Here is a 24579-nt window from a genome sequence, read left to right as displayed (position 1 = left end):
GGTCCGGTGCTGACCACATTTACCCCTCCCTCCCTTCCTCGTGTGCCATGCTGGCCTCAATAGGCGCAATAGCCCCTAGCCCCAGTAGTCTACCCAGGCTAAAAGGGAAGATCGTTATCTTTGTGAGTGCACAAGCAGCACTCTGTCCCGACATTATCATTGGTTAAAATGGGACCAATGAACGACGCCGATGAAATCCACGCAGTTAGGTGATCAGTGTCGATTGCTGCTGTTCCTGCCATGGCTTAGACTGACTCCGACCACAATTACCCACTAGGTGCGGTGGACCTTTTGCAAAGTCAGGTGACAAATTGCCCCCTGCCACCGACGCTTCCATGACTGGGACCCAGTTCAGACGCTCGGAATTTCTGTTGTTGCTTGAATCGCTGTGGGTGAGTAATTGTGGAGGAAGTCTAGACGCTTTCACGAACTCACCCCGTCCGCCTCCCTCCCACTGCAGCAGACCGTGATGGCAAAGTAAATTTAAGTGTCCCGCTTTGGAAAATAAATACCTGCCATGATTTGTGCGCATGTAAAGTGCAGCTATACACGTGAAATGCAGTACAGTATTTCAAAGGGCCGCGTGTGGGCTTTTCCCCCCACATTTATGAGCGGTCGACTTGGTATAATGCCAAGGTCTTGGTAAGGGAGGAGTAGTCTTTTTTTGCCGCCGCAAGGTAAAGTATAAAAACCGAAAAACACAACAACACACTTAGGCGCGCTGCGTTTGCGCGCGGAACAGAACATCTATTTTGTTCTTTAAGTTGTTTTTTTTATTTAGCGAATGCAAAGTCCCTAAGCCAAGCGGTCGCTGCGTTGGAAGGTAAGTGAGGCTTCTGCTGAGTTTGCGGATCTGGGAGACTTCTCGGATGGCAGCATCCAATGAACACGCGGCGCAGCTCATCCTGGAGCAGGCAAGCACGAGATGCTCGTGCACACTCTCGCGTTGCGCACGCGCGCACACGGGTATGTACATTGCGCACGCCGCATCTCGCCGGGCCTGACACCTAACTCCTAACTCAGGTCGTCTCGATGCAGCGTTCTGCGCTTGCCACTGTCGTTATCAGTCTCAGCATCGGCACTGGGGGAGACGGACGGACGGACGCGTTGTTATCGCCCCACGCCGCCCCCACTGGGCGCTATGCTGACTGTAACAAATGCCCGCCGACATCGCTGGCCGCGCGTACGATTGCACGTGCAGATGTCGCGTGCCCAATGTGATGGCGCAGTCCGAAGCACTTAGCGGTGTTGATCTTTCTCGAGTAAACCTGCGAGCACAATGGGTCTACAGGGCTGCCCCTGCTTTGTTAGGATCAGGCGGGCCGCGCCAGTCTGGCGCTCTCGGGGCTTTAGCTCAGGTGGTGCTCTCTCGTCTGAGTGCTCGGTTCTGTGCCACGTCCAGGTCCTGTCGCAGCACGATAAGACTCTCGGCTTGGCACCTTCAGCGTCTGCGTGTGATCCGGCCACCGCAGACTCGTCTGCACCGGGCCTAGACCGGTACCGCATCAACACAAAGTGGTGGGGTGGAGTTGGGGACAGAGTGGGGGGGTGGGAGGGGAGTTGTGTCTGCTTGGCTGAGATGGACCAACTGCAGTGGAGTGGAGTTTTATCTGGTGGTGTTGACGGGTCTTGCTCCGATTTTTTTTTCTAAACCGACTGCAGATTGCACGGGGACTGCATGGTGCAGCTAACATTTTCATTGGTGCAGCCTTTTATTATCCCCCAATTTTTGGGGGGGGATTTGGGTTTTCTCCCCACTGTACGTTTGCCATGAATGAACCACAACACTTTGCTGATGTCGTCAAGGAGCATAAACCAGCACGCAAACAGCGGTCATTCTAACAGCGGCTTTTGGCTAGCCATCGAACAAAGACGGTCACCGCATCATGCACTTTCAGAGGCACTTCTGCGGCCGTCTGGAACGCTCTTCCTTCCGATATCAAGAATCCACTGGAGCTGAGCACTTTTAAATCTAGATTGAAAACTCACGTCTTTAGAACTGATTTTTGTGTTTAGTTTTTTGTCCTTCCCCCGCACCTCCGATTAGCACGGTTGGCTACGTACGATGTAAAACAAGTTAATTATACGTACAGATACACAGCGTTTCTCAGAAAAGCATGGGGTCGCATTTCACAGCACAATTGTTTCAGGTAGGCCACGCACCATAGCTGAGTGTGAAGGCTTTCACGGTGGCTGTGGCCATCAGGGAAACGCTAGTGCATGGAATTTCTCACGGGAAACTCGTGTGCTTCTAGGAACATTGACACAAAATATTAATAATGTTTCACGAGTGTAAAATAGTTCCTGGACTGATTTATAATTTGGGTGCACATATACCGAGGTAGCGCACGTCTGTGATCCAGCAGTCTGGAGATGACGATCGTGTGCATTTTTTAAACTCGTAACGACCACAGTTTTTTTGAGGTGGCTAGGAGTTGGAAGAGCAGCAAGCTAATTGAATCAAAGTTTGCACATGCTACCACATGTCAAATACCCACGAATGAGTGACAAATGCATTGATCTCATGAGCACTTTCAATGTTGAAAGACGTTAGCTTCACTGTAGATTACTATTACCAAGAAAGTCTGTCAAAGTGAAACATTAAGGATTGCCGTCAATTTTTTTTACAGCAATTACGTTCATTCTGAACAATAAATTGTGAAAAGTAAGTGGGCTTTGACAAGACACGTCTCGAGAAGGGATGACGACCGGTGGTCAGACGAACGATGGGAGTGGCAGCTAAAGGACGGAACACGCCCAACAGAATGACGACCGCGGAGATGGAGTGATGAAATCAGCTCATGTGCGGCAGCTAGTTGGGGTTGATGCATGGGACGCTCGCGATGGAAGGCGCTACCTTCGTCCAGGAAGTGTATACAGATCGTGGTTCGTGATGACGAGGCTGGCCATTAAACCAGGGAATAGGATGTGCCTTGCTTGTGCCAGGTAGGCTTTGGACGCTCACAAAGACATGTTTTGTGCACGGCCCCACGAGCGTGGTTTTGTTCTGTTGTGCCCGGGCCACACGGCGTGCCTCGGTCGAGGCGGCAATTCTGGACACGTCTGGGCTTCAGACTTAGCGGGACTTGAGGTGCCCTCTTTGTGCTGAAATTTACGAGGGCAGCCAAGCTCTATATGAAAGTGCCATCGCCTGAAAATAATCTACCCGAGGCTGTTCTTCGGACCAAAGCAGGGTACTTGCGTTATTCTAAGATTTGGGCACTTTTGTGTTCACTATCAAACTGTAAAGCGGGTACAAGGACGGTGCATTGTAATGTTGCTTGTTAATTGCAGATGGAGGGTTCGTATGATTTTGTGTTGAAAATGTTTTTATTCGTGATAAAGTGTGATCCATGTGGACTGTAGGGAGATTCCCCAGGCAGGGGCAACAACGTTATCTCACGTCTCAATTTTAAATATATAGTAATTTTTCAAGTTTATTTTCTTTAACCAGGTGAGACCTCAGGGATAGTCTCAGTTGCAAGAGTAGCCTGGGTTATTGGTCTGCTAGTAGGGGAAGATGATGGCTTTGTATAATTATCGGAGGTGTGCGGGAAGGGCAACAAAACTAAACACAAAAAGCAGTTCTAAAGAAATTAGTTTTCAACCTACATGTAAAAGTGCATAGCTCCAGTGGCTTCCTAATATCGGAAGGAAGAGCGTTCCAGACGACCACAGAAGCGCGTCTGAAAGCGCGCGATGCAGTGACCGTCTTTGTTCGATGGCCAGCCAAAATCCGCTGCGAGGATGACCGCAATTGGCATTATGGTTACCGTTCAAGTGGCATCTTATGGAAAAACCGGCCCCCACCATGGGAACATGGAATTTCCTAAGATATTTCAGGGCTGCCAACAGAAGTGAGTGGCTGCCTCGTTGCTTGTTTGAGCAGCAAGGCGTTTTGACTCGTTGATATAGCACTGTGAAAGTCTGAACAAAGTTCCAGTTACATAACGTTGGTACGGCAGGAGTGTGCGTGTGTGTGTCGTCCCTTGTAAATGAGTTGTAATAGTTTACATGTTGCACGAGGGCAATGGTGGTTTTTAACACAACAAGCCTCTATTAGCAGGGCATATCGATCTCAGCTCTTCGTAGCCTTGGATTTTATCTCCAAAGCAGCTGAATCTCCCCTGGGTCCAACTGCTCAGTTCAGGGCACTGGTCATTGACTGATAAAATATAATCAGTATCGTCGCTATCTCCATCTCCCAAAGTCTCAGTGCCTCCCTGAATACGGGGCGGATGGCAGGGTTGAGCAGGATGGGAGGTGCGACAATCCACGCCCATTTTTTATTTTCGAAGCTGGGTTGTGATAACAAGTCAACGCTTCTTGACAAAGGTAGGTTTGTTATGCGTTGGACGTGGATCATGTGCTCTTACCCACTTGAGAAAAAGAGAGGAGAGTCGAGTGTGGGGATGATGCAATTGGCGTTGTGTAATGCACGCTCGGTGTTGTGCAAAGGATGAAATTGTTGGGGATGCGTTGGTCATACCTGGCGGTGCTGCTGCTGCAAAGCGCTCTGCTCAAAGTTGGAAATTCGTGAGTTCAATCAATGGATCTTTATTTTGCGTGCCAATATCGCCCTATAATGAAGTAGGCATCAGTGCACATTTACAGCGGAACCGGAACGGTAACAGAGGGGGCATTGGAGCAACACGAATGAGAAAATAACCCACGCCGTGACCTCAGCGGTTAACGCCACAGATTGAGCAAAGTATCAAATCCTGGTCAGAGGGCCACGCGGGCCATCATCGTTCCTCTTTGTAAGAATTCAACAATTGTCATTTTCGGGATAATCAGGCCCCTGCCAGAGGAATGTGGAATCTCCGCGAATTGTTTAACGCAACCAATTAAGCCGAGCCCCACTCGGCGCTCGAAGGAGCATGCGATTGATTTTGCTTCAGTTTTTTTCTTTTCTTATCAACGTGAAGTTCACACAAATACGAACTGGAAAGACGAGCAACGAACGGGTCAAACAACACGGTGCCACGGGTGCAGCAAGCAGCAGCAGCAGCAGCACAGGTGGCTTCGAACTCCCTCCCCAAGCTCCACCTCTTGATCTCCCCTCCTCCCCCCCTCCCTCTCCGCCTCCGCACCCGTAGAGAGAGAGAGAAAGGCAAAGCACTCCCCATGCGCTTGTTTGTACTTGCACCAAGCTTGGGTAACAATTAGATGAAAATTGGCAGGCGTGTAAGTAAGCGACTGTCGGTGCAAAGGGGTGGGGGAGCGGGGGTGGGGAAGAGACATTGTGAAAGCGTGCGCCTGCTGCTACTGCCGATGTCGCATCCGTGCGCTGAGCCACGGAGAGAGAGAGACGGTGAACGCAAGAAGACGATGGCTCATTGAGGGGGGGGATATGGGTGCGTCTTAGGAGCAGGCACCAAGACGACTTCATCATCATCATCATCCTCGTCGTCGTCATCGTCGCCTGCAAGCACCGTGAAATAATGGTTCGTGAGCTACTTGTGGATGTTTTCCGCTGCCCGTCGTGTTGTTGTTGGAAGTGTGCGAGGTGGTACTTTGGGTTCGCTGTCCTAGTTCCACGTGCCTCTCTCCCTCCTCCGGGATGTTCGGAGAGAATGGTTGTTGGTGGTGGTGACGACGACGATGTTGTCGTCGTTGATGTGAATCGTTGTTTTCGTTGCTTAAAGCTGAAGTTCATGTCTAAGTAATTCATCTGCTGCAAATCATGCGCGTGTGTTGTTTATTTTAAAGAAGGTTAAGGAGTCTAAATGGCAAGATATTCTTTACGTCTCGGCAACACAATGACACGCCACAAGTTCACTTTGTAAAGTTACTTAATCTTACAGCTTTCGTTTATTTCCTACAATTACCAGTCAATTAATTGCCTGTTTTCTCCTTTGACCGAGAAGAATCCGTAGAAGCAACGTTTCTGTTTTGAATGGTGATGGTATGGGGGGGGGAGGGGATCCTGCAGTGATTTATATATATTCTTTGTTTTTTCGGTAAAGTCGCGTAGATAGATAATAATAACAAATAAAATTTTAACATTTAATAAAAACCCAAAACTCCCGACGCCTGATGACAACCGCTTGTGTTGTTAAATTTTTAATTTTATTATTTTTATTTTATTATTTTATATCTCCGCGACTTTACCGAAAGAACCAAAGAATACGAATTCCTGCAGTCACGAAAGTTTTAAATCATGATTTATATCTGTTTGTATATCTTCGGTGCATCTCCGACCCAACGTACGTTGGTTTGCGGTACGCGTTTGTCCGACCTAAAAGTGGTCCCTTCTGATCGCACCGCAGAAAGCGTTGCCCACCACCCCCCTCTTCTCGACGTCGGTGACTTGGCTTTTACCCCGGCGCCGTGAACTCGGGAGTCCGTCCCGTCAACGCGGCCACGAAATGAGCGGCGTCCAACGCTCTTGCCTGGACTTTGTCAGAATTCGGCATCTTTGGGGTGCCACGCGACACGCGTTGGCTTCACACGCGAACGTTAAACTCCCCCCCCCCCCACCCTGGCAGTTTGTAAGCAACAAAATATAGTACGTGGGTGATCCGTATATAACGTATGATGATTTTATGTTCGATAACCCAAACTAGCATAGGGATACATTACAATAACGTATTGCTGCATCGCAGAACTGTTTGAGGCAGTGACTTGGGGAGGCATTCATCCAGCAGTGGGTCGATCATAGCTGATGATACAGCGTGAAATTGTGATTGAGGCACGTTAATCTTGGAATGCTGTGCATGCGACACATTCTTGTCAAATGTTATTTCCCTCTGCTCTCTTTTTCTTTTATGCATTTAATTGAACCTGCGTTACACAATTTGCGATGCAATTTGCAAACTGATTTTTCCCTTGCGTTGGCGCACGGCCAAATGTCTCCTGGAATCTGCATTGCTACGTTGTCACTTTGCACGTATGCATGAGCCGTGTAGATTCTCCTGGAATCTCCATCCAATCTGTCACTTTCCATCACGTTCACCATATTAAATCACCTGTTGAGGCGAAAGACGGCCGTTGTAAATCAGTGGGGTATCTCTAAATGGATCGCCCTGCGTGTGCACTCACCCGACCTTGTGGTGGTTGGTGGTGATGGTGATGCACCGTGCTTCTAAGAGCACGCTGCTCGCAAACGGAAGGCGGCAGTGCGGGATCAATCGGCCCGCCGTCCATCCAAGGTCGATACATTGCCATTCACGTGCAAGGACACCACAGTGAGCCTCGACTCTTTTGAACGAGGGTCCTGCACCAGCATGTTTGGCAGAGTCCTAAGTAAGAGTATGAGTCCTATCTCGTGAGTGTACGTGGCGGTGCATAGTCGGTGAGCCCCGCTGCCGAAAGGCAACAGTTATTTTATGGATAGACTGGGCCCCGCCATAGGAATGTGCATTTTCAACCCCCGCCTCAAGACCAAAACCCAACGTGTGATGGCTTTGCCAATTGCTCGCTTGTTGGGGCCGGGAGACTCGGTGACTGCATTGCTCCTGGTCGTTGTGTAACGCCGAGGCTTCTGCTGTTACACTGCGTGCATTCGTGAGTTGAGCCAGAATTCGTCCTCACCTATTGTCGAGTGGGTTTTTTTTTGCAACGCCGTATTTTGGACTCTGGTATCTGTTGCAAAAGTAATTTTATCCTCAGTAGGCCATCGCTACCGACACGTTCTAAATAAAGGAGTTGATGGATCGTTTGTGGTCGCAGAATGAGCAGCTTTGGCCGCTGTTTATTTTGTCGCTTTTTAACACAGTTCTCTCAAACCATAAACTAAACTATTTTTCATTTTAACCGGTTAAGAATGATAGAGTTCTTTGTCAGAAGCGATCTGGCCACACGTGATAGCTCAGCGAAGTGGCTTATTGTGTGGAAATGTATCGCAGCCAAATAAATGTGGAGGGAAAAAACCGGAGGACTCGGGAGAAAAAACAAATCCCCGCGACCACGGAGAGCGACGCACAAACTCCAAATATACAGGAGAGGGAGTTAACATCTCGCCGCCGCAGTGTCGAAAGAATCTAGGTTAATTACAAAGGTTAAGCTGTTCATGCTTCCAATTTGTTTTAAATAGGGAACGCTGGAAATGTGGTCACATGGTGCATTCTTTTATAACCTGCGGGGGGGGGGGGTTTATCAGCAATTAGGAGTTAATTGGCCATCGGCCATAAATAATGCAGAGTTTACTACTCTGCGTGCCGCCGGTCGGTCGGCATGTGGCATGCCCATTAGAGTAAACTTTTGTCTAGTCGGACTGTTACGTGTTTTTTTTTTACGTAATATTTCACGATACTGTATCACGCGCCGCACATGGTTCCCCAACCACAATTGTGTTTTTTTTGTTTGTTTTCACTCTGCTGTGAGATGCTGAGAAATCAAAGGGGCACGTTTCTGTTGATCTTTACCACCAACCATGGTGGTGGTGGTAGGGGGGGGGGGGTGCTGGACACGAGTCACGGAGGGGGCACGAAACCGATGCCACGATTGCCGTGGCTATTGGCGCCGGCCTGCCTTGTGCGTATTCTGGACGAGCGGTGGTGACATCCTCCACATTCTTGCCGCACGGCGTTGCACAATTCAGCATCGGCAGCAGCAGCAGCAGCAGGTCTTCTCGTCGCGATGCGGGCAGCTGCAGATTGTCTTACTCGGAGCGGTACAGATTGATAGCATCAATGGCGGGAGTTTTCGTGACTCGTCCATTAAACATTGCCACTCTCCAGATTGGAATCTCATCCGCGGCGACAGCTTTCTGCAGATTACTCATCGCACACCTTCCTTCCCACATCCCCCCCCCACCCATAACCCCTCGGTACCAGTCATCAGCTATCCGAGTGACTCGGTGCTCCAGTCTCCAAATATGTTCGAATTTTTATTTGGGCCTCTTTCGTCGCAAATCAAATGGAACTGCAGTGTAGGGTTGCCGTCTGTACCTGCAAGAGCCGGAGTTTACGGTTACTAAGCCTCGCTCTGAAAAGCGCTTGAAATTAAATACAGCGCGGTATTGTTCCTGGGCCGTGTCGGGAGCTGGCTGCAGCGTGCTGTGTTGGCCTCCTCTGAAAGGGGCTCGCACGGCTTGGCCAGCGGCAGCGGCTTGCGTCCACCGCCCAGCTCTGATCGAGCGTCCGTGTCCCGCGGAAACGCCACCTGTTTGTACTCAAAAATGAAAAGTTAAAAGCCGAAGATGCCCTGCGAATGTCTTTTGCAAACTTGCTGCAGGATCAAGAGGACATTTGTCACGATTACACGCCCGTTTATGCGATTCGTACCAGGTGCAGAATCTCACGCAGGAATTTGTTTCTCCTACGCGGAACTTTGTTTTAGTCATTTGCGGAAGTGGTTGATTTAGCAGTTCGTGCTGCTGCTCACTTAGTGAGAAGAAGGGATGACAACGGGGTCAACTCCTTGAACCCACGCCCCGCCTTCATGGCCCACGTGGAGTTGAGAGGCCATCATCCAGCAGTGGATTAACAAAATTGGGATTATTGTCCGTACACGTATGGCCCATGCCATTGCACATGTTGGGCATCCGATAATGTACAACGTTTCCACTTGTGCCGTGGTAGGTGACTTTGGGACCTGGTGCCTTCGTGCTGCCCCACTCGAGGTGCAGCTCTATACTCGCCGCGTCGTTATCTCAAAAAGGACGGATTTTTTTAATTCAGCAAAACATCGCGACGCCCAATGCGTGACAATCTATCGAATCGCTGGGGGAGGATAAATCATCACGAGGGTATCCACGTGGCCATTACCTTGGCGGAGTTGTGTCACCTTCACGCCCCACTCCGGTGTGGGCCGACACGGCCCCGCGCGGACTGACGTGTACGAACAAGTCCCACGAGCGGCCAAATAAGTGAGTTGTTTATTTTCTCAATAGCAACATTCGTTAATGCTGGACTTTATCCAAACTACCTGCCCAAACCTTACCTACTGGTACGCTCCTTGACGAAACAATAAAGCACTGCTTTCTTTTTTTTAATTGCGAGCGATCCTGTGGCGTGGCCGATGCCAATCAATCCCAGCTGACCGCACACTTTTCTACGGTTAAGTGAGTCACGATGCTTTGATACTTTGGTAAAAAAATATTTTGTATTATGATCCAAATACAGGAATCAAAATAATGCGCGTGTGATGAGATGATTTTTTTTTTATTGATGCTAACGCTTGCTTATATTTACGTTGAGGCGAATGCGAAGAACCAAACTCTACAAACGAGAAAAAAATATGAGGAAGCGGTACAACAAATGAGATGGTTAAAAACGTGGATGGTGACAATTCATGAAATCGTTGCAGTGGGAAATGACTGATAGCCCAATGTAAATCTTCCCTCCTCGCCACTCTTAAATTAAGCCGTCATTTGTCCGGGTGCAAATTAACTTTGGCTGGACTCAATTGACTCTTCTTAACCATATCATCCCCACATCTCGGTCTACCTTGTAGCATGCGCTGCATTGTTTACAACTTAGCAAACATGTCCCGGGGTTACTTACCGTCACGATTATTGGGTTTAATTTTTATTTCTGTTTTTGGTTTATTTTGCACTTGGTGTTTCTCAGTGCTGGGTACCATTGAAAATCAACCGAATACCGGCTTGACGGTACGCTTCTTGTTACTATTCGATCGGCTATGACGGATGGATCGGACACCGACGAAGAGGACGGGCCAAACGCGTGCAAAGAAGAGCAGGGATACACATGCTGAGGATTAAGCTGAGACTGAACGGGAAATGCGGGGATTGGAGAATGTACACAAGTCAAGGATGTAACTTTGAACGTCGGGAAAAAAAGCGGCTTGCGGCTGACGTTTTTTTGCGCAGGATACGTCGATGATGGCCACTGGGAAAGAAAAGTTACAGAGCAGCAGCTAAAGGAGCGAACGGGGGGGGGGGGGCAGGGGGGGTGGGGGGGGACGTCGACCGCAGAGAGGAGGCGACGGCTTGTGTGCAGACGCTTGTGTGCAGACGCTTGTGTGCAGACGCTTGTGTGCAGACGCTTGTGTGCAGACGCTTGGGCGCAGACGCTTGGGCGCAGACGCTTGTGCGCAGACGCTTGTGCGCAGACGCTTGTGCGCAGACGCTTGGGCGCAGACGCTTGTGCGCAGACGCTTGTGCGCAGACGCTTGTGCGCAGACGCTTGGGCGCAGACGCTTGGGCGCAGACGCTTGGGCGCAGACGCTTGGGCGCAGACGCTTGGGCGCAGACGCTTGGGCGCAGACGCTTGGGCGCAGACGCTTGGGCGCAGACGCTTGTGCGCAGACGCTTGGGCGCAGACGCTTGGGCGCAGACGCTTGTGCGCAGACGCTTGGGCGCAGACGCTTGTGCGCAGACGCTTGTGCGCAGACGCTTGGGCGCAGACGCTTGGGCGCAGACGCTTGGGCGCAGACGCTTGGGCGCAGACGCTTGGGCGCAGACGCTTGGGCGCAGACGCTTGTGCGCAGACGCTTGGGCGCAGACGCTTGGGCGCAGACGCTTGGGTGCAATATGTTGCATCGCTGGACCGTTACAGATGGCAGGCACTTTCATCCAGCAGTGGATTGATCAAGACGGATGATGTTGAATTGAGTCACGAACCTAAATCATTGTGATTCATAGAATCCACAAGGTGATGAATTATTACATCCTTAGCACAGATACATGTGATTGTTATTTTGTATAAAAAATCTTGGAAACAGGTGGTTTTAATATGCCGTGTTTTATTTGGTATTACCGACTCACCTTTGCACGGTGTAATTTTCTTCAAAGGTAGTCTGCTCTGAGTAGTAAACCTTAATTATATTTAACTTAAACGAATCTCGCAACCTCAAACAGTTATAGCCACCAATCTCCGATTCGCGATCTTTCTCATCTCTCTGTTCCCAACATCGCAGAGAATAACAACCCTTTCAAAGGCCTCGGGATATATGAGTTCATCTTAAGTTAATCCTAAGTTAAGCAAAACTGAATTCCTTTAGTGCCTCTAACCTGCTGTGTGTGTACATTTTTAATACTTTGGACAGATACGTTTGTAAAATAAATTCCCGAATATTCAAACAACGTTCCTTGCTCAAAGCCTTTTTTCGTGAGATGGCATTTCCCATCGGATGCATTCCCTATGCAGAGGTAAACTCCCAGTAAAGTTCTAAATACAATATTTACAGGATTCAATTCTGAGGCATCCTTTCCGTAAAGCCTGAAAACATTTGTATGAGCGATGGTTTATTCTTGTAACCAACGCACGATGGTTCTTGTCTACTGTAGTAGTAAATGTAACGAGATCTAAACCTTTTTGCATCTCAACAAGTTATCGGATGGTTCACTTATAGCTTGGACCCCCCCCCCCAACCAGCGAAAAATCTGTGCAGTTGCTAAAGACACCAGGAGTAGTATTATAACCATCAACATCATCATCGTCTGTTAAATCTAAGTAGGGTCAACTCAAACAGCATTGTCCTGAATCGGTAACTGCATCTGATCAGGCCACCAAGATGCAGTTTTGAGATAAACTCTAACTACAGGTCATCGGGTCAGTGCAGCTGTTATGTTTGTTTGGTAACTCATCTTTTAAAAAACAGCATTATGCTGCTCTAAACTTCACACGATGAAGACGATGAAGACTGCATTTTTTATTTAATTTTATTTTCTATCTACGTGACTTTACCGAAAGAACCAAAGAATATGAATTCCTGCAGTCACGAAATGTTTAAGTCGCCATATTGTTGTATTTCACTTAAAAACAAAGCGGGGGCACTTTGGCAACTGCCATGAATGCCTTTTGAGGCAGAGAGGAGCAGTGATGGAATTGTTTCCTGTCCGATTTAAGAATACCGAGTCAACTCTTCATTGGAATTCCTTGAACAAATTGACACCGGTGTGACGTTGCACCGTTTGCCTCAACTTCGTGTTCAACTCGATCCATGCGTCGCTGGTGAGAAAGAGCGTGGTTCGGCGGGGATCCGCTTTGCCATCTTACGATTTAGATGAGCAGACGGTACATCTCCTTCATGTGTATCTGTCTCTGCGCTTAAAAAAGAAGTATTCTTTACACAACCCCTTTCGGCTCCCATAGCCATCAGAGAGTGAATAATTTCAGCAGCACTGATTCGGTTACAAGGAAACCCTTTGAAATATACACAAAAAACGGAGCGCGCTTGTCAATAACGCCTCTGACCTCTCTATTTATGTGCTGCGAAGAAGAGCCATTGCCTGAAACATGACCTATTATATACTTTCCCTTTTAGCCCGATGTTATGGATTGTGATGCTTTTGTTATTTGTGCTTTGTGGACCACTGCTAAAGCAGCAGCATCACCAAATAATTCGTTTCGCTTTTTTCAATATAGGTCAGCTTGGTTTAGCTCGTGTGGTTTTATGGTCACGAAGCATCGTGCCGCTGCAAGGATCAGTCCTAATTGTTATTCCTTCCAGCTGCGATGGATTTTAATGTTGTAAAATGAAGGCAATTAGTGTGAACAGCGCAAAGTAGAGGTGGCACAATTACACGTTGTTACTGTTGTTCACGCACTGAATAAGCAGAGGCAATGCTGTTCCAGATATTCATGCACGGCTCTGTTGTTCGTATAAATAAATAGTGACCTGTAAACAAATGTTGGCATGTAAATAAATAAGAAAAAAGCTCAAGTGTTTTTTGGGGGTATAGCCCACATTGTGTGAACCTTTGGCTTGTGAGGGCACAAGTTGAAATTTGAGCAAGGGTCAACGAATCCCATCATCCTTTTCAGGGTCAATAAAATCCGTACCACATGGTGGGAAGTCGGCAAGTTGTTTGTTTTGTGATGGGAAATTGGTCCCTGCTATGCAAATGTGGAATTCCCACCGCTGAGTCGGCACCACCAATGGAAATGAAAACCGCTCGTTGCTCAATTCGGCGAAGGAATACTGACGTTTTGCATTTCTTGCGTGTACGGTACACACACAAACGTGTGTGTAGTTGGCACAATAGGGGGCACAGTTGGTGCAGCAGGGCAGTCATCTCATTCAGTCGACTCGTGGCACCTGGTTTTGTCCCGTGACCTCCTCCCAGCGGGCGTTCGACACTTCACTGTGACCTCGACGTGCACCTAGCCTGGCACAAGCGCCGTGGTGATGGTTGCTGTTTCTTTTGTTGCGCTTTGGGGGGCGGAAGCACAGTGGTGTGTGTGCCGCGCTACGAATCCGGCGATGTGAGTTCGCCAACATCGGTGGCGATTGATGTCAGAAGCACATTGTTGTCCTACCTCAGGTTTATGATGAGTTCCTGATGCGGTATGCAAACATCAGCGCTTTCCCCCAACAAACCTGTGCGCGTTGTATGGGGGATCTTTATATTTAATGTTTGCGCTCTCCAGAGGCATTCGATTGTACATGCGGGTGCACAATCCACGAACACGACTTTGCACGCAAATCTGTTGCTTCGGCTTCGCGGGAAACGTGCCTTCATTTCTTTTGCACAACGAATAAAAGGTCAAAGTCCTCCTCCGACTCTGATAATGATGATGATCGCAAGCAAGCAATTAAATCGATACAGCTCTTGGTTGGCACCAGTTGTCCATTATGCGCTCACGACCTGTGTGGGAATCTGGCGCTGCATGCCGCGTGTCTATCTGCAGCCGGAGCCTCTTTCCCCTGCAGGCACGGCGGAGATCATCGCAGCCACGCTGTGCCGGCCCGTTGTTTTTTTTTTGCACGCGCACTCTCCTAATCGCGCGACGTGATTGTCGCATCGCAGCCGCCTCTATTGCACGGCTGCTCTTCGCCGCGCGGCGAAGGCACGGCACCACGCAATGCATGCGATTAATAATGGATGCCCTTCAAGCCACGCTCATTAATAATGATGATATAGTTCGCAGCTCATTCACGGCCCCTTTGTAGATGTTGAGTCGGTATCCCGCACTATAAGGAGCATTGGCGCTGTGCTCCCGTCTCTTGGCTGTGGTGTAGATTCCACATTGGTATTGTAGCGACTGTCCTCCCAAGAGTTTAATCCACGGGTGGCCTGCCCACAAGACGGCACGCCGTGTGTTGGCCCTGGAGAGACGATGGGCCAAGTTGACGGCCGACTGCGGCTAGAGATTCGCCAGCGTGCTCCGACGGTGAACTCGGCAATCTTAACCACAGCTCCATCCGGTTGGGCCTTAGAAGTGATGAAAATAAGTAGATCAAGTAAACAAATGACCTAGGGTCTAGTCTCGAACTCGGGGATGTGCCCCTGACTCACGAGAGCACCTGAGGAACTCGGTCGTGGGCCGTGCACCGTGGCCTTGCGCCAAGTGTGTGTGCGCGAGTTGTAGTGGAGGTAATTGATGGCAGCCACGTGGGACGAGGGGGGGGGGGTGGTGGCGTGCGCCCCCGGACACCGCACCAGGCAGGGTGGCACACGCCTGTCATCCGCTGCTTTGCATACGACGGCTGGCGGGTGAACCACACGGATTTATGACACTCACAAAACCTCTTTTGTGGGACGTGAGGTCACCTGGAAGGTGGCAGTACAGGAAATGGGTTGCTGGACCCATTTGTACGGCAAGGTTTTTTTTCTCCCAGGTCCTCTGATTGCCTACCACATGCACAGCGCTCATCAATGGAATGTCCCCAACATCTCGACGCAGGACGCTTGAGACGCTCGGTGTCGCTCTGCTGAAGTAAATTGATGACACTGCTCTAAAGTTAACGGTAGCGTGGCGCAAGTCTGGCGTATTTTACGACAACACAATTTCACCAGCGGGTCTACCTTGCACATTGGACACATTTACTGAGACTCCGTCGGTTGCTCAAACCACGACGCAGTTCCCGTTTTGTCTGCATTTATGTGGTCTGTAGGCCAGTTTTGAGGCCGAATGAGGAAGATTGAACTTGCCTTCGTCTGTAAATTTTTAAGCGAGATTACAATTTTTTGTTTTAACCTTGCATACAGTGAGTGAGGAACTGACGACTCAGCGGTGTTGTGAAAGATGGCGGTGATGAAATCACCTGATCGCGGTCGGCGTGGGTGTAAAAAATGTAAATAGCAAGAGACAGGAAACATTGAATGCAATCTCCAAGTTGGCAGATGTATAAGAAAGGAATTTGTTGTAAATCCTGCTTAGTTGTCAGCGTGCAGCGTGAATAAGTAATGTGACGGCACCCTGGTTAGTATCGTTGTGTGCTGGTGTGTGGCACGGGTGCTGGCCGAAGTGTCCGTGTTAGCGTGCGTGTGAATAGGAGGAATTATGGCTTTGGAGTCGGCGCAATGTGTATAGCCTTGCAGAGCATCGGTGGCAATTCATATTTGAACCTGTCCTGGATCTGGGAACCTGTCCCAATATCACCGTCCCCACGTGCGATGTGGCAGCATGAATAAGTGCTCGCTTAGCCGCATTTCTTCCAATAGCCTGCAAGGATAATGGATGGATATTTGTCATCGTGTGCGATGATGTTGTAAAATCTGTATTAAAAACAGCGGGTGGTCTACAAACACATTATTGTTCCTCGAACCAAGGTCTCATTTCCATTTGTGGTAGAATATTTCATGTGCATTCACGTATGTGAGAGAAGCTTAAGAGTATTTACAAGGATTACGTTTTCTGGTCTAATGTGCGTGTAATTTGCAGGTTATTGCCGCAGAAGAAATCATCACCGCACCTTGTCCAAGAGGATCGTACGAGACCGTCCCCAGCAACATGGCTCTGTTGAGAGCCTCGTGAAGCACGCCCTCCACGCCGAAGCGAGCTCGCCGTGAGGACGAAAGAAACCCCAAGAGCAGAAGAACCCGACGGCCAAAAAGCATCCCGACCATTGGCTTGTGGCGACTAAAGGGACACGGAGAAGATTCGTGGGAGCAGCAGCAGCAGCAGCTTCGGCATGCGTCGTTGGTCGCGTGCCCTTGCCCCGTGCCTGAGCTGCAGCACGGCCACAGCAATGCTGTTCGCGTGCCTCTTCGCTCTGTCTGTGCACCTCGCGATCTCGACGGAGCTTGGAGCAACGCCAAGGCTCACGCACACGTACCAGGGTAGGTGACCGGTGCCGCGGACATGCATTTCGGCGTGGGGTGTTTCTCTCTCCCCCACCCCAGATTCACACGGGCGCACTCCCCCGGGCTACCATGAATTGCTTGTTTTTGGTGGACGTTCCGCATCGCGCTCGGTAATGTGAACGGGCCGCGGGCAAAGCGAAGCAGTACCACCCGTGACCGTGACGCTACGGTGACGACGGCCGTTTTGGCAATTCACGTTGACGCACGTTGGGGGAACACGCGGGGGAGCGGTGACATGCGGTGGCAGCGAATTGTGCCCCGGAGCTGAAAAATCTGAATTTGATTCCCAGCCAGGGCCAACGCCAGTGCTGACTAATGTCCGAGGCAGTTCTGTGTTCTCCGCTTCGTTAACCGGCACCGATGAGCGTAGCGAGGTACGGTTAAAAATAACTCCTGTGACTGACTTGGCTTGGGGAGGCTTCCATCCAGCAGTGGATCGTCAGGGCTGTAAATCGTAATTGTTATTAATATTATTAAGGGATATATTATGTATAAGTTGGTTACAATCCCATAACTTGTACACTTATGCCAATTGTATTTTCCATAACAAGCTGAGAATGCATTGGAAAACTTTAGGAGTTGCATCTTTAATATAAAAGTGGGAATAAATCCGTCGTGATGACTTAAATGTTCACTTATTACGAGGGCGCTTGTTTATCCAGGAAAGCCTCAGCGAGTGCCATGACTCTTCTTCAGGACGGTCCCGCCAAAGTGTTGCCATCATGGGGCGATGATTGTTATGGGGTGTCGTTTGCGATAATTTAGCGTTATTGTCGTACATTAAAATGCTGCACTTTGTCTAAACGACGCGGTTTCTAGACACATTGGGTGTCAAGAGGGGCTTGATTCATGCGTTGTTGAGAATGCAGATGCCACAGATGCCGAGAAAATGAGAAACTGTTGACTTTTTTCCAAACAACTTGGATAATTTTTCTTAGCAAAATAATTATATATTAACCATCTCTCTGTAAAGTATAAAATCAGGTCATAGATTAATACACTTCTAAAGGAACTCATGTAAACATTTATCACCGAACATTCAGGGGTGACAGACAAGTCACAAATTAGATATTTCGGGGGAAAAAATGCCAGCACTAAGTGCAGCATAGTGCAACAAGATTAGATTTTGCTACTCGAATAACACGTTGTTTATCTGTGTCGTCGTGAAGTTGGGCAATGCATGAGACTCCGCTAGCTTGCTTTATGGCGCTCTGTTGTTGGGATTGTGCACAGGTGCACCCACTTATCTGACCGAGCACAAAGCATGCCACATTTACACCCCGACCGCTGTGAAAGGAAACGATGAGAAGCAGAGATGTTTGTGCGCGAGAAAAGCCTGCGAGGTGGGACCAAAAACGTTCGCTACGAAGGGGCGGAGAGAAAATGGGGATCGAAGAAGAAGGGTTTGGGTGGTATGGACTACATCTGACAAACAGAGGTGGATTAATCGCGTGCCATGAGCAATCCACTGCTGGATGCCATCGCCCTGTGTGCTCGAGAATGAACGACGCAAAAGCAGGGAGTGTTTGTGTGCTTGACGGCTTTTACGAGATCTTCCAACCATTAGAAAGATTTATTGGAATGGGTGGTGTTTCACGGGAGGGAGTTGGACCGGGGATACATTTATTATCAAGGGTTGCAGTAAAAACATGTTTTTACTTAACGCCCCATTCATTAAAGGGCAGATGCAGTCAAGAAACCGTGACGAATCATTGTTAAAGGTCTGACATGTGCCTTGCCCTGACACTCCTTCTCCAGTCTCATCTCAGCTCATTATGTGGGTCACGATTCGAGCTACGAGTCCGTTCATTATTTTACATCACGTTGAATGTTAGCGCGCCCAGTGGCTGTAGGGGCAGATGGAACCGATTATTTATGTCACGCGTGAAAATTGAATGGCATTAATTCCTACACGTTCATTCATTCTATGTGTTCATTGCCACCTTAAGATTTAAATATTTACGAATCGATACATTTTTCCACCCAAATAACAATTATTATAATAACAATGCCCTCGATTTACTCAGATAAGCAACGCTGAGTTTCGCGACTCTTTGAGGAGGGGTCGTGTTTGTAGGATGTATGACCAATTCCATATGAATGAGTGTGTGGAGTGAGGGATGCTGCCCTATGCAGTGGATGACGGCACGCATGGTAGCGGAGCAGCGCTGTGCGAGTGCTTTATTGCTCCTGCTGTTGCTCCAGAGCAGCATTCTGCAGTTCTTGCCGTTTACTGATAGCGCCACGACCAATTCCCACACCGGCTGACATGGGCAGGTCAGGGAGGGGGTCGTCAATCTTTTTGAGATAAGAGGAGGGTTCCTTCTTCCCATTCTTTGTCCTACTCAGTCCGTTCCTCCATCCTCGACAATTGTAGGCATTGAAATGGTTAATCCACCACACATCCATTGATAGGTAGAGATACCGAGATGTTCCGTGGAGGTGTGGAGACTAAATGTTGAGAACCTCTGATGCAGAGGAATGCCCCGATTGTGAAATAGGGGAGGTGGATTGCTCCAATAATCCGCACGTTTCTTGGCACAAACCAGGGGACATTTGCCATCATCTTGTGCCCTGTTGATGCCTCACTGTGATCACATTATATAACTTAAAAATTACTCTTGAATCGTGCCAGGAAAATCTTTTTTTGTCATCGAAAAAGGAAATGAAACCACTCAAACACACTGTATAAAGGGTATATGTCAATAGCCTTAACACTGGATGAGGGCTTTTTTATATATATAAGTTTTGTGCCTTTCTTATTTTGTTTGTCGTTCTGAAAACGGCCCTGAAAAGGAGAGGGGGAGCCAAGGCAGCATTGCACACAGACGAGCGCGTTGTTTACTGTCACGCAAATCGGCTCGCTCGGCCAAGAATAGCCCCTCCCCAACGTCGCATGCGAACCCGACGACGGCTTAAAATTTCAGATTAAGGCATCAATTTCCACGTTGTTTTATAGCGCGTGAGATTGGTTGTTTTTTAGTTTTCGGCTGCAGCTTCTTCCCACTGCTGCAAAAAAGCCTCTTCCTCCCCCCCCCCATTTGTTCTTCCTTCGGTACTCCTGTCCAGCCGTAGCCTCCAAACTCGGTGATTTCATCTCATGGCTGTCGCCAGCCCCTCTCCACTGTCTTCCTCTGAATTTATCTGCCTTCTCTCAGTCTCCACCCCGTGGTTGACTTTTGTCCGTCTCTTGTGAGTCCTTGTAGTCATCACGTGACTTGATTTGCAATCTTTTCTCAACAGGCCATTGCGTCGCGCGCTTTCAGATGCGTTTCTGCGGCCGTCTGGAATGCGCTCTTCCTTATGATACTAGGAAGCCACTGGAGCTGTGCACTTTTAAATCTAGAGTGAAAACTCTTTTCTTTAGAATTGCTTTTTGTGTTTAGTTTGTCCTTCCCCCACACCTCTGGGTAGCACGGTTGACTACGTGTGGTTCAAAAATAGTTCAACATACATACAACAGCATCACTGAAACCTTTCTTTAGTTCTTCACGAGGGCAGACATACACACTTGTCAGAATTATTATCCCCTGCCAAAGGAATATGGAATTTGGACCACGAGAGCAGATTTGCTAAATGGAATGGGGACTCGTTGGAGCAGGGAGACAATTTGAATTCAATTTCAAATATTTGTTTTAAATATCCAAATAACCTCCATACCCAAACAAGAAATCCAGTCGTGTCATCTTCATAGGTGGACCTGAGCCAATGGGGAAAATTCTGCATTGCCATGGCAGTGACCAGACTGGCCAAAGAATGACCCACGGGTGACTTGTCAAAAATAATTGGCACGTTTTATGAGCCCTGGAGAGGTTAAGGGCTAAGTTAATCCCCGACCAGAGTTTTTAACTGCTGGCCTGACTTTTGTGAGTCAAGCACGTGGAGGTAAACATGTCTCTTGTTACTGATGACATCTGCTAGAGCATAGACCTAAACGTGGTGTTATTCAAAGTACAGGATGGGAGACTTGGCTGCATTTTGCATTTCAACTGAAATTATTTTAACTTGTCCAGGCATTTAGACTTTGAGCTCTGCTGATGCTCAGTGAATTCAGTCCAAAAATATATAAAAAGGTGCTTTGCCGGGCGGTTCAACTTGTCTGGGAAGCCATCCTTCACAACGTGAGAACCACTCGAGTGGTTTCTCGTGTTTGCTTTGTCGCGCTTTTCAGCGCAAGCTATTTACGACCGATATTTGCATTTGAGTTGACCCAGTATGAGTGGTTTCTTTACCATCACCTGGCAGATATAGAATTCTTTAAATAGGGAAACCGACTTGGCCAGTTCTCCACAACCAACAGTGCCTAAGCATCCACATTCTACATTCCGTCTAAAAATGTGAACGCTTCCATCAGACATGATGCTTGCTACACTCGGTGTGCAACCCAGAGGTCGCCGTTAGACTCAAACTACCGGCAGGGCGGTTAAAGCAATGCAATCGTTTCTTCAATCGCACCTGGCCCTTGTCCATCCCGCAGTATAAATGGGTACCACCACCGTGATCTTTCGATTGGCAGGCCATGCCTGGCGGAGTAAAGTGTGCGTGTACTCCAACCTCTTCCAAAATGTATGGGGGCAGCATGGAAAGAGTTGGCCAATGTGCCCTCTACGGGGGGGGCTCTCTAGAACCCCCTCCTGTGGAGGCCCTTCCGTCAGCAGTGGCTCGTGAGCAGGACATTCCGGGGGCTGCTCCTTTGGCTTTGCATTTGCGTGAGCCACGTGATAGTTTGCGAATCGGCGGATGGTTGAATGGTAGATCGAGTCACTCCATTGAATGAGCGCGGTGGAATTGTTTCCACTCCGCGGTTGCGCAAGTTGGCTTGTGTAGTCGGGCGCATGACCCCCACGTGTGGAACGAGCTTGTTTAAATGACTGCCAGGTTAATGGTGAGATCCAGCTCTGTGTGGGAGGGGGGCGGGGTGCATGAATCACGCGTCTCGCTGTTTTCTTACTCAAGCTTCCTTCTCCCTGTGTGGGGTTTCAGAACGCGCTCCCGGACAACGCTTGACTAACTGCAATAAAGAACGCGTCGCCTCCGTTAGGATCGCGAAGCGTTCAAGGACCATGGTTCTAGTAGCCGTCACCTGTTCCTTTTCACTTTGCCGAGTAAGCAATGCTGCGGAAGGGGGGAGGGGGAGTGTGACCGGGTTGTTGCCTTACCTTCGTTGCAGGATAATCTTTTGTTGTTTATTCCCAACTCTGCAAACACGGATCCGTGACCGCGAATCGAAGGTCGAGCTGACGGGCAACTGTTGTGACTCCTCAAGGGCGAGCGGGCGAGGGGGGGCATGGGTCACAGTGACTTTTATCAGAGCCTGGGGGGTCTTGTTGGCTGCAGTTCAATTCACTTTTCTCCTCCGATCGGGACACCGTCGAGCCTAACTGCTTCCTTCCAGGCTGCCCCCACACAACTCGTTACTTCAAGCTTCTGGCTCCAGCATCCCTTGGGGATTTCAATTTCCAGCACCAAAATTGGTTATTTTTACTTACTTGTGCACTTACTCGATGTATATTGGCCGTAGAGAAGGTATGCGAGTTTGAGGCATCGTAATATAAGAATAGGTTTTACCCTTTGTGGCAATAAAACGGGTGTCAAGATGTTAAAACACCAAACAGAAACCTTTTGCAAGGAATCATGTCTGCATTAACCACACGTAGTTGTGGTTGACGTGCTCTGGTAGTACATGTGCTGTGTTCGCCTTTTGGCGTCCTCTGGTCTCGCACTGTTTTCGACGAGGGAACACGCCGGAGAGATTGCGTCCGCCACAGAGATGGAACGATGAGATCGGCTCGTGTGGATTGCTGCACGGTGGCGCCGTGAGGGATGGCGATGGCTTGGGATACAAAGTTGTTAGTCCTTCATTCAGCAGTGGGTGATGGTGGCTGATGATATCAATGATATCGGCTGGACTGCATGGCGATTTATTTAAATTCGTGAGTGCAATAAATGTTCGCCGACGCCGATTCAAAAACCTATCCTTTGGTATGCAAACCATACGTTAGTTATTTACCGGTGATGCGGGCTTCTACTGTGGCGTGCTCTCTTTTTGTTTTGCTCGTGAAAAATACCGGGGTAGGGGAGTGCGTGCGGTGACACGGGCCAGGCCCGGGCACCCCCACCACACCACCACCCCTACCACACCACCACACCACTACCCCCACCACACCACCACCACACCACACGGGTGCACGTGCCGCTGACGCTGCCGCCACCCCCCACCGCCGCGGGCGAGGGATCGCCATGCGTGGGACGGGGATGGGACAATCGTTCCATCAAACGCGACGCGGGGGAGGAGGGAGGAGGCAGCACGTGATGTCCTGAGCCTGCTCGCTCGCACGCACGCACACCGAATACGTGGACACGGAACTCGTATTGCTTCCGTTCGCGTTGAGGCTGCAACAACGGGGTGGCACGGGGGACTCTTGTGGAACACGCGAGCGCAATTAGCCGGCTCCGAGCGCCGCGTGGAGGTCGAGAGTCAAAGGATGGACGTTCTATGTCGGTCATTTTCTGGTATCGGCAGCGCCGCTGCTCGGACGACAATTCGAGTGAAGTCGCAACATCTTCACGGGCAGTTAAACAATTTGATCACGTTTTAAATTTCGATTTAAAGCTTTCGTGACTGCAGGAATTCATCTTCTTGGTTTTTTCGGTAAAATCACGTAGAAGGGAAGTAATAAAATAATAAAAATAAAACATAAAACAATTCTCACGACGTTTCGGCCACAACGCAAGCAGCCATCTTCAGGTTTTCCTACGTGACTTTACCGAAAAAACCAAGAAGATGAATTTGATCACGCTCATCTCCAGTGGCAGTGGTGGCAGTGGTGGCAATGCCACATTGCCAGCCTGACTGAGGATCACCACTCCTGACTTAAGACAAAGTGTAACTCGTTTTTCAGAGACCAGAGGGAGGATAGAATTCACCCACAATCATGATTTGTGCTTCGCCTCCTTCCAGTCGCAGTCTGCTGCTCTAACCACAGCTATGCCCATCCTACCCAGCTGTATCACATGCTTTTGTCAAACAAGTCGGACTCTGCTTGTGATGGCCATTATGTAGAAACCAGTCCAGAGGTTGCTTGCTTTAACAAATGGACATCTGTGGGAAAGAGCTTTTGGAGCTCATCAGATTTCTCCACTATCAATAAATATTCTGATTTTGATTCTTAAATGCTTGATAATTTTAGCCTGGAAAGCTTATAAAATATAACTTTTTATTCCCACATCTGGAGATATATACAAGTAAGCTCTGCTTATATTTGCTTAAGACCAGGGATAGATAAGCTAACATATTCGCCTGTGTCTGCACCTCCGATGAGCACGGTTGGCTATGTACTGTGCGAAAGAAGTTCAACGTACAGGTCCATGACTATAGTTGTTAGCTCAAAACAACAACACAGGGTGGCTCTCAGATCAGGCTGTTGTGCGTGTAATATTAATTTCTCCCCATAAACTATTTCACGCAAGGGTATCGTGAGAATAAGTGTATAAATGTAGGTGTTGCCAAGAATGAACTTTAAACTACACCACCCCATCATTCATGGTGATGTATACTTACATGTATTTAGCCGTGACATTAAAACAAATCGGTAATGTGGATTTTCCCACCACGAACAGAGATGAGCATTGCCTCA

At 48.8% G+C, this 24579-nt stretch overlaps 1 protein-coding gene across 9 annotated transcripts in view; it reads left to right on the top strand.

Annotated features, from left to right (window-relative positions):
* Positions 1–24579, top strand: part of LOC144739426 (semaphorin-4A-like) — a 103980-nt gene that overhangs the window by 43590 nt on the left and 35811 nt on the right. For 6 of the 9 annotated variants that reach the window (XM_078622403.1, XM_078622389.1, XM_078622408.1 and 3 more), the window contains one exon: positions 16521–16918. In XM_078622403.1, coding sequence (XP_078478529.1) covers positions 16771–16918 — 148 coding nt within the window. In that variant the 5' untranslated portion in view covers positions 16521–16770. Of the gene's footprint in view, positions 1–1612; positions 5448–15373; positions 16059–16105; positions 16409–16520; positions 16919–24579 lie in introns of those variants that run through there. The other 3 variants (XM_078622434.1, XM_078622426.1, XM_078622419.1) reach the window with 3 other exon arrangements.

Source organism: Lampetra planeri, chromosome 3 (assembly GCF_965212315.1).
Source record: "Lampetra planeri chromosome 3, kcLamPlan1.2.h2, whole genome shotgun sequence".
Classification (NCBI taxonomy): domain Eukaryota; kingdom Metazoa; phylum Chordata; class Hyperoartia; order Petromyzontiformes; family Petromyzontidae; genus Lampetra; species Lampetra planeri.
Note: the sequence above shows the minus strand (reverse complement) of the source record. Positions and strands in the feature narration are given on the sequence as shown.